Raw genomic sequence first — 14,270 nt, forward strand, 5'->3', positions numbered from 1 at the left:
TGCGACGCTGAGAAGTCTTTTAAAGGATGGAAAAAACACAAGGGAATAGTCGACAGGACAATAAGCTTACAAAGCAGCAGTTAAACTTCATTTAATCCTTAACAAGTCATTAAAAACACCATTAAAGAGTAAAGACGCAATCTAAATCTCAACGGTCTAATTAAGGAAGCTGGGACTCATTAGATAAGACCACGGTATTACACTGATTAGTTGAATACTTGATTCCGATTGGTCGATTAGGCTTTCCAGAGGTCTGCTATGACAGGATAGCAGACCGTTGCTAAGGAGAACAGACTGTTGCTAAGGAGGATCAAGGGATTGTTTGCAGCCATATCAATCCGCAGAAAGAAGTTTGGTCATTTTAACGTCAACACAGCTTAGTTTCCATTCATCAGGGAACACTACGGATGCTTTTTGAATATTTATGAGGTCATAATTATGTCTTATCTTTCTATCGTTGCCTTTGATTGGCTCCCAGTTTGTCTGTTTCTCACCAGGCCAGTTTGACATCTTTTAAAACACTTCCTCTGCATACCTGGCTGACATTCGTCACATTAATCATAGGAAGGCACAACGAGGAACGGTCACACACAACCTGTATTGTTAGAGTAGCTGTAACTGTAAAGGGTGTAACCATCAACCATCGTCATTGGTCAAAGTGAAAGTAGTTCCCGTGCCAGTGTCACCATCTCCAACAGTACTTGAATTTGAGGGATGTGGCACTTTATAGTCAAGGTCTATTTTATTGCTGGTATTAAAAAGAACAGTGTTTCACTTAAATGTCTGCGAACGCCCGGTAATGAAACACATCATATTTTAGGGGTTTTTGTGAGACCATGTAGCTGGGTTAAATTGGCATAATATATCATCTCTTGTTGAGCACAGGAGCATATTCTATCATAGGCTTGACCTTGAGTGTCTATTCCACACATTTAAACAGAATGCAATATACTAATAATGAGAATGGCCAGAGCGTCAGTGTTGATAATAAATGGTAGTCTAGTGGTTGCCTTCTGGTGTCTGAAGTCCAAAGTCTGATCCAGAACCAGAAGGCAAGCTTTGACTTTTTTAACATCATTCTTTGAAGCAAAAATGCCAAATAATTCAAATTTTCAGCTTCAAAATGTATTGATTTTCTGCTTGTCTTTGCAATATGTGATTATAAACTGGATATCTGAAGAGTGAGTCGCACAAAACAAACAGTTTGATGAGAAATCGCCTCTGGCATTAGACTGTTTTGACCTGAATATTTCTTGGAGTTTGAGCTGGGAAATTAAGAAGGTCTCTTTTTACAATTTCCCACAATGTTTGCACGTTCTGTACTGCACATTCTCATGGGATAATAACTGACTTCGAGGAATCTTTCCAATAAAATAAAACCAACGTTCTGTATTTATTCAGTGACGCTATAAGCAGTTAACACGACACACACAGCTCACTTCACCAGCTGCTATCAGATAAAAATCTAAATTAAAAACTCTATTTACGTTGGCTTTCCTACACAAACAGAGACCTCAACTAATTATTTGAAGAAGTCAATACTGCATTTGTATAACCCTCCTCTAAGAACACACACTCCCAAACAACCTCTGACTGTGGTGCAACCTCGAGAAGATCTCACAAACATGAACACACCATACCGACTTTAAAGATCCACTATTTCTGTGACAAAATCTCCCTATTGAGGCTTCTGCTCATTATGTCTTCCGTATTTTTAGTGAAATGCTGACGGCAAATGTCAAGAAGGTAACCTGAGGAGAAGGATCTGAGGAAGTCATTCTGATTTGGTAGAACAGCAAGAGATTTACAGAGTGTTCACTTAGAGTAAAGTCCTTGAAAGAAATGAAAGAAAACTTTTTATTTACTGATCAATGATTTAGTTCGAGGCCTTCCTCAGACCCAAAGCTGAAATGGAAATAAAGTAGTCAAAGAAAGGCTGTCTAAGAGGGCAGAGAGCAGGAAAACTCCACAGGACTTTCTGCAAGGTTAAACACGTACAGAAGCAGATGCCAGACAGAAGGAGTTTTCCTGTTTAACTTGTGTTCACGAGGAGCCTTGGATCACAGCCAGAGAGAGTTATTCTTAGATAATACACGAGGTAGATCCTTCAGATTTAGGAGTGCAACTAGTCAGTAATTTAGAAAACAACCACACAGATTATTTCCAAAGCCAAATTGATATTCCTACCCGAAGTACACTGCAGTATGAGCTGGAAATAGCCTCACCAAACCTATGCTAACAATTTGTGTCACACATTGTGTTGAAAAATGCCACACAACTGGTTCCAACACAAGAGGGGCTTTGTCTGTGTTCATGCTAAATTGCAGGGTATATCTTGTGAGGTACCCCAGATCAGGTGCTCCAAGAAAGTAGCAATGGGTTAAAGCTGAGTATTTTTACAAAATATACAAAGGGCCTGCAGAATGGACCCTCTGTAAACACAGATTCCCTGTAGAGGAAGCAAGCACCACTTAGGTAAAGTAAACCAGAGACACAAACGTAGTGCTTTGAGGGGACAATACTTTGCTTATGCGTTACACACTCCTTCCCTCTGAGCAGTCAGCCAAAGGTGGGACCGGGTCAGGTAGAGGCGGGGTGGAACGTATTAGATTAGAAGTAAAAAGCTGTCGGGAAAGGTGTTTAATATGTGATAAAAATAAAAGCAGACTGGTAAAACAAAGCATTTTTGATACCCAGTAAATTCCTCAAATTACCTTTCCCCATTTTCTTTTAGAGACGTGTTTGAGAGCCCTTCGGTACTGATTCATCCCCTCCAAACTGCTCTCACATAACTGGACTCATTCAGGCAGTAAATTGCCCAAACAGCTCTACTCCGGGAAGGACCATCAAGTCTAATCTCTGGACTTTGCAGTGGCAACACGAGTGTTTTGGAAAAGGTTATATGGTTTAATATGAAGTGTATTTCAATAGGAAATGGAGTACATTTACCCAAGTATTGTATGTAGAATATTAAGGTTCTTGTACTTTGAGAGTTTTTATTTTATGCTACCTTGTACTTTTACTCCACAACATTTTGTGAGCAAATGTTGTACTTTTCACATATTTATTTGCAGTAACATTGCAGATTTAAGTTAATACAAAATATAAATCAACTAATTAATTATCATATATTACTAAAAGTTACGTGATTCATATAAACCCCAGCATTACTTTTAGTGCAACATTAATACAGTCATTTAAAACATATGTCGCTTTAATGGACTATTGTGCATAGTGAGTACTTTTACTTTGTATAATTAAAGTATATTTTAGCACGTTTACTTAAGTAGATTGAATGCAAACTTTCACTTATTTTTGTATTTAATTTAATAATTAGACTTCTCCTTCCACCACTATATATCATTGATTCTACGCCCTTTCAGTGTCCATATAAGAAAACACTAAAATAGCAGTTCACATTATTAGTTAAATTCTCAATGAAAGCAGGTATTCTCCAGCAAATAGTCAGTACCCGAATACAGTGCCGTTCGTTTATAACGCCGGCGTAGCTCCGGTGGACGGGTTTAGCGTATCACTGACTAAATCACAACACCGCCCGGCTAGGATCGCAAAGTTGGTCAAACGCGATGAACTTATCATAGCTCCAGAAATATAACATGCCTCCTGCTTGATTTACACACATGAATTCAATAAAACTGTCATTTTTATGAAGCAACACTGCACAAATTCTGTCACAAACGTTGAGCTAACAAAGCTAAGGACCACATACATACCAATCACCTCGTGTAGCTCATAGTCATCTTTGTTGATGGTCCAGGTTTGGGAGCTCAGGTCCTCGGACATGGCTGAGGAGTGTGCTGGGGGGCCGTCTACTATCTGCAGAAAATGTGGTCAATCCCAAAGGCTGTGCGTAAAAAGAAGTAATCCAAACAGGAGGGCGACACTTCCCCTTCTTTGCGAATCCTGCAGCACTCCTGTCATTCCCAAAGTTTGACACGAGCCTTGCAGCCCCGCCTACCGCATTCCTACTGAGCAAATGTGGACCTCCCCGGCCGCCATATTGAGTGAGGGGCGTAAATGTTGAATTCCACTGCTGTCATTAAATAGAGGGAATTATTATTAGCACTCGTTGGTGGCTTATTGGGCTGACAGTATCAAACGTACAGTGACTGTTTCAAACGTTAGCTTCAATATATGTAACTTTATTTATCTTGAGACTGCATGTATCTGTATCCTGTCTTCTATGTACGATCTAACAGTTCAAATAGTACTTAAATAGTAGGTTAAATGTCACTAAAAACGAATCAGGCGTGTGGGTTCCGCCACACTGTCAATGGCGGGCTGCTCAATACTAGGCGATTCATTTGCCCAGAAGTTAGACTTACAGGCCTCCTTTCTTCTCATACATCCTAGAAATCACATGTTTATTACCAAGTAATCACATCCAATAATTAATCAATTTCAATACAAAACAATTTCATTGATGAAGCACTTAAGTGTTGTACATAAACTGGGAAGTTCTACCTGACAGACTACACTCAGGGCATACAAAGACCCTTTATTCAGCGTGTGAAAAGAGGCGTTGCTCCAGAACATCCTGTTCACTGATTGGACGGTATCACGTACGCTGCTCTTTGATTGGATGGTGATGTGTTAACTGTAAAATGTACTCTGCCTGAGGTCTTCTTTATAGCGTTCAATTAGCGACACCTCTGTTGGTTCATTTTATAATGTGCAGGACCTTAACACTGGCGACACATGCTGGACAACATTGGAATATATTCGTATGAAATGCACACTTTTTAATCCAATTTCCCCTTCTGGATAAATACTACATGTATGTCTGAAATAAAAAGGAAACTGTCTTTTACAAATGTGATATATTTATTTAAGGAAATAATGCTCATAAAATGTAATTTCCATGTAAAATAAATTCAATTTTCGCATAGAAAAAGTACAAAATCAAATTCTGAAAACATTGTGATGACAGATACAGAATGTGAGAGAGAAAGGAAGGTGTGAACAGTCAGTAGACTTTAGTGGAACAATCTCTATCTCTTCAGATGCAATCTCATCTAGAAGCTGTCTCGTACAGGAAGTGGCAAGAGCAAAAAACACAGCTTTTACGGAGTATTAGATACATGCTGTTCTGAATACAAACACATCCTCCTCTCATTGTACCTCACATAAATACAAAACAGCAGCAGCTACTTGATATTCTTGATCTGTGTGTGGTGAGAACTTAGCTGATATTTGGTCTCCCTGTGCAGTTTGACTTTCATAATAATCATCCTCATAGGAAACACAAATAGACCCAGTACATTAAAAGTGACACAAGCAATTCCACGTACTTTACTAATGCGATGTTTAATAATAAAAAAGGCACCTTTAACTACTGACTGGCTGTGAGAGAGCTTTGGCGAGTCGTTTCCAGAACCAGTCCTGTGTGAGCGGCCGGGTGTAGTCGCATATGGTGAGGAAGCGCAGGATGCTGGGAAATGGCCTCGACATTGACTTGTACTTCACTGGGATGAGACGTTTACCTCGGGCTCCTAAAGGAAATAATATTTTTTTAAAGGTGGGTTACTCTCTGGGACAATGCAGGAAAATACAGCTAAAATTAAAGAAGAAAGGGAGAATGATTTGGGGTCTGATATTAAGATAAGGTGTTGAATGATCAATGTTACTCACCAGGGCAAAGGCTGAGAGCAAACTTGGTCTGGAAGTCACAGGCGTCACTGTCCAGGTACTCGTCCGAGATCACCACCACCATCCTCTTACACCTGCACACACGGGCATCACAGTTTATAAAATAGGACTTAAGGGAGACTTTAAGAGAGACTTTTCTAATTCCATCCTCTTTGGTGGCTTTCTATATGTAAATGTGAAATACAACTGTGCATATTAAGCTCTCTGACACAAGTCTATTTTTCCACTGTAAAGGTTATTATCGGAGCCATCGATGGAAGAATATATCTGGTTTACTGTTAATAGACAACAGGTTTCACTTCCTAAAATAGATCTGTTAAGGCACTGCACGCATGAGAACAGGTTGCATAAAGATGATACCTTAAAAGCACAGGATAACCAGAAGTGCTTCGGCTGCCCTGTTTGTTTTTACAAGCAAAATCGGACAACATATATCGATCACTTTTAAAGACCTCGATATTGCCCTGTGTGTTTGCATGCAGGTGTTCACATGAGATTGTCTTTTCATTAGATTCAACTTTAATTCTTGTCTCTTTAAAGAGTAAATAAGCAGCTAAGGTTACAGAGTATTTCACATTTATCGTCCCGTGTCTACGTGTCCCACCTCTTCTCGATGAGTTCGCTGGTGATGGTCCACACGCAGGACCCCGGTAGGACGTCTCTGTCGAACACACACAGCTTCAGCCCGTATTCCGTCTGCTCCAGCTCGCGGATCATCTCGTGCACAAACACAAAGTCGCTCTGGCAGTAGCAGATGAAGGCGTCGAACTTCTCAGGAGCACCTGGAGTAAAATCAATTAACATTAAAATACAACTTCATGAGACAAAATGTGCACACAATTAACTTCAAAAAGGATATAGATATGGGTTGGATAATACATATATTTGTCCAGCAGTGGCTCAGTCAGTAGGGGCTTGGACTGGGAATCGTAGGGTCGCCGGTTCAAGTCCCCAAACAGACATGAAATATGGAAAGTGGACTGCTACTTGGAGAGGTCCCAGTTCACCTCCTAGGCCCTGCTGTGGTGCCCTTGAGCAAGGCACCGGACACCTCCAATCCCCCCTCCCCATTGCTCCCCGGGCGCTGCACAATAGCTGCCCACTGCTCCTAGTACTAGGATGGGTTAAATGCAGAGGACACATTTCACTGTGTGTGCTCTGCTGTGTGCATGTGTGTGACTAATAAAGAGGGTTTCATCCTCCCATTCTATATTTCAGCAAATTATGAGCATGATAAGGACACATGATAAGGAAGTGGTGGAAGAGCTTTAGACGACTCATCAGATTAGGACACATGTCTTCCTGTGCAGCGATCACTAATTCAAATGCTTATAAAGTTGCATAACACACTTATAATATGTTCACGTTTCATTAAGTATGTTTTCAAGGAAGTAATTCTGATTATTTGAAAGGGTTTTCCTGTCAGACACAGCACATGTAAACACATCTTAAGCCAATTAGTTTACATTTCCTTATAGAGGAGTAAAAAGAAGTCTTCAATATCACAATAACGGAGTGAATATTCAAGTACAGGACATTTGCTTGTATCAAAGGACAGAATGAATGAATTCCTCTTGTGTCCCGGTGTCATAAAACGTGTTTAGAGAAGCAACGCTGAGGTGTTTTCTGCTGAGTCATGTACAGACTTCATTAACGCTGACACAAGAGCTCAAGGTTTTTATTATAAGAAATAAAGCGCCATAATAAACACTGACCTTCAGGGTCGTCCTCCAGGGTGATGCCAATCCTCTCGGGGGTGCGGGGGACACAGCTGTCCACCTCTGGGACCTGGAGGGGGGGCTCAGCCAGCTTCTTCAGGCTCTCACAATACTTCCTCACATCCTCATCTAGAATATAACATGTGCAAACAAACAATGAACACACTGATGGACAATGACCGACATACATACAATCATATTTCCCATACAGGAGCATGTGTGGAGGCGTCGCTTCGTCTTTGTTGGTGTTTGGGGTCTCTTAGTAGTTGTTTTTGTCTCTTTTGTGGGTTTTCAGCCCCTTTTTTGGTATTTTTCATTATTTTTCTGGCAGTTGCTTAGGTCTTTGTGTTTATTTTATAAAGTTGTCATAACTTTGTGCCTCTAAGCGATCTTGTTGTGTCTTTTTGTGGTGGTTTCGCCTCTGTTTAGAGTTCTTTTTTGTCTCTTTGCAGTTGCCTATGGTCTCTTTGTACTTGTTTTCTCCCTTTTGGTCCCCTGACACTTTGGGGGCCCTGTTCTCTCTACCTGATAGGCCACGACACAAGTAGGCTACACATGTTTGCACACAGACAGTTGGGGAGGACATACAAGAACATGTATGGCATTGGGAAGTTATGGAAAGTAAGCTGTTACATCAAGAGTGCGTAAAATTAATATATTCTGGTTTTGGTAGCAATTAAAGCACGTTGTGGAGGATTTGCCTTTGGTTTATTCGTGAGTGTTTAGCCCGATTAAAGCTCATCAATCTCAGACGCTCCTGTCTCCACTCTCTTTCAACCAGAATGAATACATGTATTCAGTTTGAGGACACACAACACGTTCAGGATTGTTTTGAGAGCACATAAATACTGAGAACATTTTCAAAGCATGTGAGTAAATCATTTTTGCAATATGGGAATTCAGGAAGGTGAATCACTTCCTGAAGTACTTTGAAGACAGGTTCCACCATAAGTTTATATTCCATTGTTGTCTGTTTGTACCAACAACACAAGCATGTAACAACACACCCTGACACTAACCCACCTATCAAGGGTCTCAGGTCTTCCACCACGTCCGTCCTCTCCACCTCGGTCAGGACAGACAGCAGCTTTCCCACCGTGGCCCCTGAGCACCGGGCCTGCCAGTTCTCCAGGACCGCCTGAGCAGGGCTCCTGGCCGCCTCATAGTTCTTTATCTCCAAGTAAGAGAAGCCCATGGCCTCCGCTACCGCCGTCCAGTCTGCAGCCACCGTGTTCTTCGGGTTCAGATACAGACCCAGCTTCTTCCTCACCGTCACGTTCAGAGCCACCAGAGGAACGGTCCACAAGTCCACCTCTGAGTCCACACACGCCATGTTCGGGTAGTTTTGGGACTTTAAAGGCATATACAGGACATGGTAGCGAGAGACAGACTACCTGGTAACCGAACAAGGAAGTGATGCAAACCCTGCGTCACACTGGGGAGGAGACACACTGTTTACACACACTTTCTAAAAAGTACTTCCACATGATTTAACTGAGGATTCACTTTAGAGAAGGGTTGGTGGGGAACGACAAGGCTCTACAGGAAAGTGTTGGTGGGAAAGAAACAAAATAAAGTTGGTGAATTAGAAAATAGAGATGGTTGTGGAAGTGTTTCTGTTCCCTTTTCTTACAAGCTCAGTTCAAAACATGGGGAACACACTGGGAACACTATTTGAGGCAACTTGTTAAAACATCGCTTTTCAACTTTCAATATCCCCGTTTTATTAGCCTCTATTTGATTCAATTTGTATGTGTTTTGCTTATACCTTTTATTGTATTTATTAATGTATTGTTTCTTCCTTTAACTTTGGTTTCCTGTTCATTTGTTTTTATTCTGTTGCCTATTTTGCCTTCCCCTACATTTACTTAAGTACAAATGTAAAATACTCACTTTCAAACCCTTACACTACAATATTGTACTTTTCACACTACTATATTTAAAGATTTAATTACTTCATAGGTTCATTATTCTACACACACAGCTTATGAAGAACGTGCTGCATGTGTGCTGATGTGTTTTATCATCAGCCTTGAATTAAATGTCCCTTCTTCCCTAAGTCTTGTGTGTTAAAGCACCTTGAGCTGCATCAAACAACGGACCCCAGAAAGCATACCTTTATAATACTTGATTAAAATCTCAACAAGATGTCAAAAACATTTTTATTTGCATCGCATAACAAAATCACGACCGCTTATACAACTTAATATTTCCATTTTATTGGGTAACACACATAAAAAAAGCTAACTTCAAAAGAAAACCACATTAAAACTTGCATCAAAGCATCATCTGACTGCATGAAAACCACAGTTTTGCTTCATCGTTACTGCAGTCGAACAGGAAGCACATCCATAAAAGGCGCTTTGTGATTTGATCAAATCCTCATCAGGCAACACCGATTTTGTCCAGCAGCAGTCCAAGTTAGAATCACTGGAGTTTCCCTCCTGGATTCACTGTGAGGGTCAAAGGTTTTTGCTTTTGGAGAAATAGAAATCTATTCCTCTGTCACGGTGTTGTTTGGGAGTGTGAGACGGGCCTTTCTTTCCTCGTGATGAAGGCCCAGCGCCACTCTGGAAATAAAAGGAATCAAACATGAAGGTGCAGTGTACTTATTTGTCTTTGTCAGAGGGACAAAGTGTATTGACTACATCCCTCTGACAAAGACAAATAAGTTCACTGCACCTTAATATACCAGTGTAAATGTACTATCTGATTTCCCCTCCATAAGTTATTAAAAGCTTCGCAGCAGCAGCGCTTCCTCTCACTATCCACTTCCCTTTTATCAAACACCCACCGGTTTCTTGTTAGCGTGTCGGCTCCATTCAGGCGCCATGACGATGGGGGTTGGGTAGGTTTCACCGAGGGAGACGTTGGCGTGTGAAAGCGACGCAGTGCTGAGGGTCCAGGGTGTGTGTACATCGCTTCCCCTGATCCCCTGCAGCTCAGGCACCCACTGCCTCACATAGTCACCCTAAAACATGTGGGAAAAAAAAACTCTGTCAATGTCTGGAACTACCACACTGCAACCCCCCTCCCTTTTAAGACATTTTGTGTTGTTCTGTAGTGCAAAAAAATGAGGAGGAGGGCAGGAAAATGAAGCCAACAATTCATGCATCTTCTCAAACACACACATTGTTGTCGTAGTCCAGGCCCTGCTTGATCATGTTGAACTTCCTGTTCTCTCTGGGGTCGTTTCCAATGCCCGCGCTGTACAGCCAGTTCCCATAGTTGCTGCAGACATCATGGTCAATCTGTGGAGGAGCATTTAAAACGATGAGGGAAAGGCCCTTGTGAGTACGCATAAACAAAAAATAATAGAATCAATGCTTCTCACCAGCAGGTATTCAAACCACTCCGCTCCCATCCTCCAGTCCAGGCACAGGTCCTTTGTGAGGAAGCTGGCAACATTTTGCCGCCCCCTGTTGGACATGAAGCCCGTCATGGCCAACTCTCTCATGTTTGCGTCCACAAAGGGCACTCCTGTGCGTCCCTCTGTGAGGACATATTATATACACTTCATCTAGTGACACATACTCTATGAATGCAGGAAAAATGCCACAAACCTTTCCATGCGTCGAAAAGCTTCATGTCCTTCTTCCATGGAACAGATTTGTCTTGAAGTCCTGGAATAAAACAACCATGAGTTCAATACACATTTGAAGTGTATACATGTAAAAAAGAAACCTGAGCATTTTACCTTTGATCTGAAACAGTCTGTTCCCGTACTTGACCCCTACAAGCTTGAAGTAATCCCTCCACAAAAGTTCAAAAATGACCCTGAAAGACAGCAGCAAAGATACATATGAAGGAATGGATTTCATTTCTATTGCTCTATCTCACTAATCTGAGTCTGTGCTCACCAGTATGTGCTCTGATTGGCTGTCCGCTCCTTCTCATACTGCTGGATCTGATGATAGATGTACCTGGGTGAGATGCAACCCAGTGCCAGCCTGCAGAAGGCCAGCGATGCACTGTTAGTGATTTTATTATAGGAGTGGGACATTATTCTGCCTTGAAGCAGGACTCAAAAACACTCACCAAGGTGCAAATTTAGTGGAATAATCCACACCGATCAAGCCGTTGCGAGTCTCCTTGTAGGTTGCAACTGCATTCTGCAAAACATATATTTATTACAGCTGCAGTGCAAAGTAAAAACTACATGTATACGCTGTTTGTTAGAGAACATGGACTCACAGTGTCCCAGAAATAGTGTTTGAGTCTGGCCAAAGCTTGACTCTCCCCACCACTGCAGGGGAAGGCTGAGCGGGGATCAGACACAGGCTCTGGAAGAATAAAACAAGGGAAGCATTTTAAGCATCCCACTGATATTTAACACGTTAAACTCTCGCCCTGGTGCATTAAGACCCGCACAATCATAAAAAGCTTAATCATATACATGAAAATTGAGCCAGTCTGCAGGAAGTCTAAGCTCAGCAGTCCGTGGATTGAATTCTGTAAGTGGCAGTGGAGTGGATTTACTTAATGGTGCTGCATAAAGTGAGCAATATTTATTCCATTATTGCCAGCAGCACGCTCAGACATTACCATAGAAATACATTTGATAAATGCAAAAGAATGTGACTTGGTGATACTGAGACATTTATGCAACTTCACAGCAAACAAAGAGCATGACATTCTGTCCGAGTCGTGCAGCATTCATCCGTATATTTTGAGGATTGTTCACCTGTTTGTTCCAGGTCCTCTGCTGTGGGAATGGCTCCTTCCTCCAGCCCTTGGGGCAGAGTCTTCAGCTGCTCAGGTGTCGGTATCAGAGGTCTCACCCGGCTCTGGGTCTCCACCGCCTTCCTGAACTGAGTGTACACATCAGGCAGCCTAACAAACCAGGAGAACATTTTACAAAAATGGACCAAAATGTATTTAAAGGAGACATATTGTGGTAATTTTAGGTTTCATACTAGTATTTATGGTTCCTAACTGGATTCTTCAACGTATTTCTAATCTACAGCCCTAAAAAATGTCCACATCAACAACAGGACGTTATGCTGGAGAGAGCCGTATCCTCTCACCTGGATATGTGGTTGAATGGAAGATCGTCTCTGTGGTACAGTGTGGACCCCCAGCAGGTGTGAACTTTGACCTTCATCCGTGCGCAGACATCCTTCACTCGTTTCTCCACATTCAGTTCCTCCGAAGTCACCTGAAACACAACATGAGCACATGAAGCAAAAACTGTTCCAATCACCATGATGCAACAATGATTACATTACGAGAAACCAGTTAGAACTACCTCTTCATGGAAAGCCACGGTACTGACGGAGCCCAGCTGCTTGATGAGGTCCGCAACGACCTCCTCTGGTTTACCCCGTCTCACTACCAGGTTGCTGTCACACACACACACAGAAATATAAGTCAGCATGCCAGGCAAGCTGCATCCTGATTAGAGATCTACTAACTTCCCCCTGGCTGACCTGAAAAATGACAGGAACAGTGTGTGCAGCGCCGTGTTAACATAAACACAACCCTCTATAAGCTCAGCTGTGTCCTGATCCTGTTACAGCTGAATCCTACAGAGCTAATGGCTGTATCTGTGTAACAACAACATGATAATTACATTCATGAGTCTTTTAAATAGATTATAGGTACTTGGTGCTATTACAAGGACACATCTGAGCTCTGGGGAGTCAGCGATGTAAATAAAGCATTATATATGCAGGTAGATTGTCAACAAACAGCTGTTTAGTTACCTGCCCTTGTTGAGCAACGTGTGTCTGAGGTCCCTGATGCTGTCCAGTAGGAAACGCAGGCGGAAAGGCCCGGTCCTTGGCAGGTTGTAGTTATACGTCCCCACATAATGTCTGGGGTCGAAGCAGTACAGAGGGACAATGTGTTCTGCATTTCTTTGAGCCCAGTGGAAAAGCTGCAATTAGAGAGTAAATAGTGTTATATCATCTATTAGGAAAGGTGATGATTGCATGATTAGAGCAAACACATGAAAGCACAGTTGATTTGATGTGAAAACCTTTGGAATTACATTTAGAGCTAGACATACAATTACCATTTATTACAGGTGGATACAAACGAAAGTTCGTGGAGAATTTGCAGACATGTAATATGCTTTTCTTTTTTTGGTAATTCAAAGTTTCTGTTCATTTTATTTTATTTTGAAAATAAGCTTTTATTCTGAAGGAACGGCCGGAAGTGGCGTTGTTGTTGCTTCTGGCGAAACAAAGTTAGCTTTCTGCTAATATAAAACATTGTATTCTACATAATATGTTTAAATGTGCTATTAACAAAGCATTTTTGACACGTATTGTGCAACATGCATGTTCACACGTTACTTTTAAGTCAACTAACGTTAGCAGCGTGAAGTTAAATGGCGCATTTCATAATAAAAGACAGACTCTAACTCACCTCGTTGTCGTGCAGACGCAAGTCGTTTCTCAGTAAACATATGATTGTACGCGAGGTAGACATACTTATATATATATATATATTATATACTAGTGTAACTAATAGTTATATTAGGCACAGAAGTGCTCGGTGTGAGAGAGCAGCTCCTCCCGGTGTGTAGCTGCTCCGTGTGACACGTTTTCAGTCACGTTGTTACAAAACGTCAGGTTTTATAAGCTGGTTGTTCAACAGCTGCCTCTGGAAGTAAAGAGGAAACCAAAGAATCAACGACACATTTCCCCCTAACGTTCTGCTGAACCGAATGATGTACCCTTTGTCTTTACTCTATCTATAGCCTACATATATAGATTTAGATCATCGGTGCAGAATATATTACAGTTCTTTTGCTCTCTGTAAACGAAGTGTGATGCTTATTTGAATGCAGGGTTTTTGCAGCTTGGTTCTGCTTGTTACTGTATACAGTATTTTAACTTTATACTCTTCATAAACACAGGAGGAAATATAAGAAAG

The 14,270-nt window shown here is 41.5% G+C and overlaps 3 protein-coding genes across 5 annotated transcripts in view; all 3 read right to left on the reverse strand.

Moving 5' to 3' along the window:
• Window positions 1-4,217, reverse strand: part of oxsr1b (oxidative stress responsive kinase 1b) — a 29,432-nt gene extending 25,215 nt beyond the window's left edge. For 2 of the 3 annotated variants that reach the window (XM_063912388.1, XM_063912387.1), the window contains exon 1: window positions 3,735-4,217. In XM_063912388.1, coding sequence (XP_063768458.1) covers window positions 3,735-3,804 — 70 coding nt within the window. In that variant the 5' untranslated portion in view covers window positions 3,805-4,217. The remainder of the gene's footprint in view (window positions 1-3,734) is intronic. The other variant, XM_063912389.1, reaches the window with a different exon arrangement.
• Window positions 4,218-4,826: 609 nt separating this feature from the next.
• myd88 (MYD88 innate immune signal transduction adaptor) lies at window positions 4,827-8,820 on the reverse strand. Its single transcript, XM_063912391.1, has 5 exons — window positions 8,412-8,820; window positions 7,386-7,517; window positions 6,275-6,452; window positions 5,653-5,744; window positions 4,827-5,513 (listed from the first exon to the last, which is right to left on the reverse strand). The coding sequence occupies exons 1-5, from the start codon at window positions 8,749-8,751 to the stop codon at window positions 5,350-5,352; spliced, it is 906 nt and encodes a 301-aa protein (XP_063768461.1). The 5' UTR covers window positions 8,752-8,820; the 3' UTR covers window positions 4,827-5,349.
• Window positions 8,821-9,536: 716 nt separating this feature from the next.
• cry-dash (cryptochrome DASH) lies at window positions 9,537-13,982 on the reverse strand. The gene is made up of 14 exons (XM_063912390.1): window positions 13,761-13,982; window positions 13,094-13,266; window positions 12,637-12,730; window positions 12,416-12,546; window positions 12,073-12,221; window positions 11,583-11,671; window positions 11,427-11,500; window positions 11,249-11,338; window positions 11,086-11,165; window positions 10,952-11,011; window positions 10,723-10,880; window positions 10,520-10,639; window positions 10,183-10,359; window positions 9,537-9,958 (listed from the first exon to the last, which is right to left on the reverse strand). Exons 1-14 carry the CDS (start codon window positions 13,821-13,823, stop codon window positions 9,851-9,853), a joined length of 1,566 nt encoding a protein of 521 aa, XP_063768460.1. The 5' UTR covers window positions 13,824-13,982; the 3' UTR covers window positions 9,537-9,850.
• Window positions 13,983-14,270: the final 288 nt, after the last annotated feature.

The sequence above is a fragment of the Eleginops maclovinus genome, chromosome 21 (assembly GCF_036324505.1).
Source record: "Eleginops maclovinus isolate JMC-PN-2008 ecotype Puerto Natales chromosome 21, JC_Emac_rtc_rv5, whole genome shotgun sequence".
Taxonomy (NCBI): Eukaryota; Metazoa; Chordata; class Actinopteri; order Perciformes; family Eleginopidae; genus Eleginops; species Eleginops maclovinus.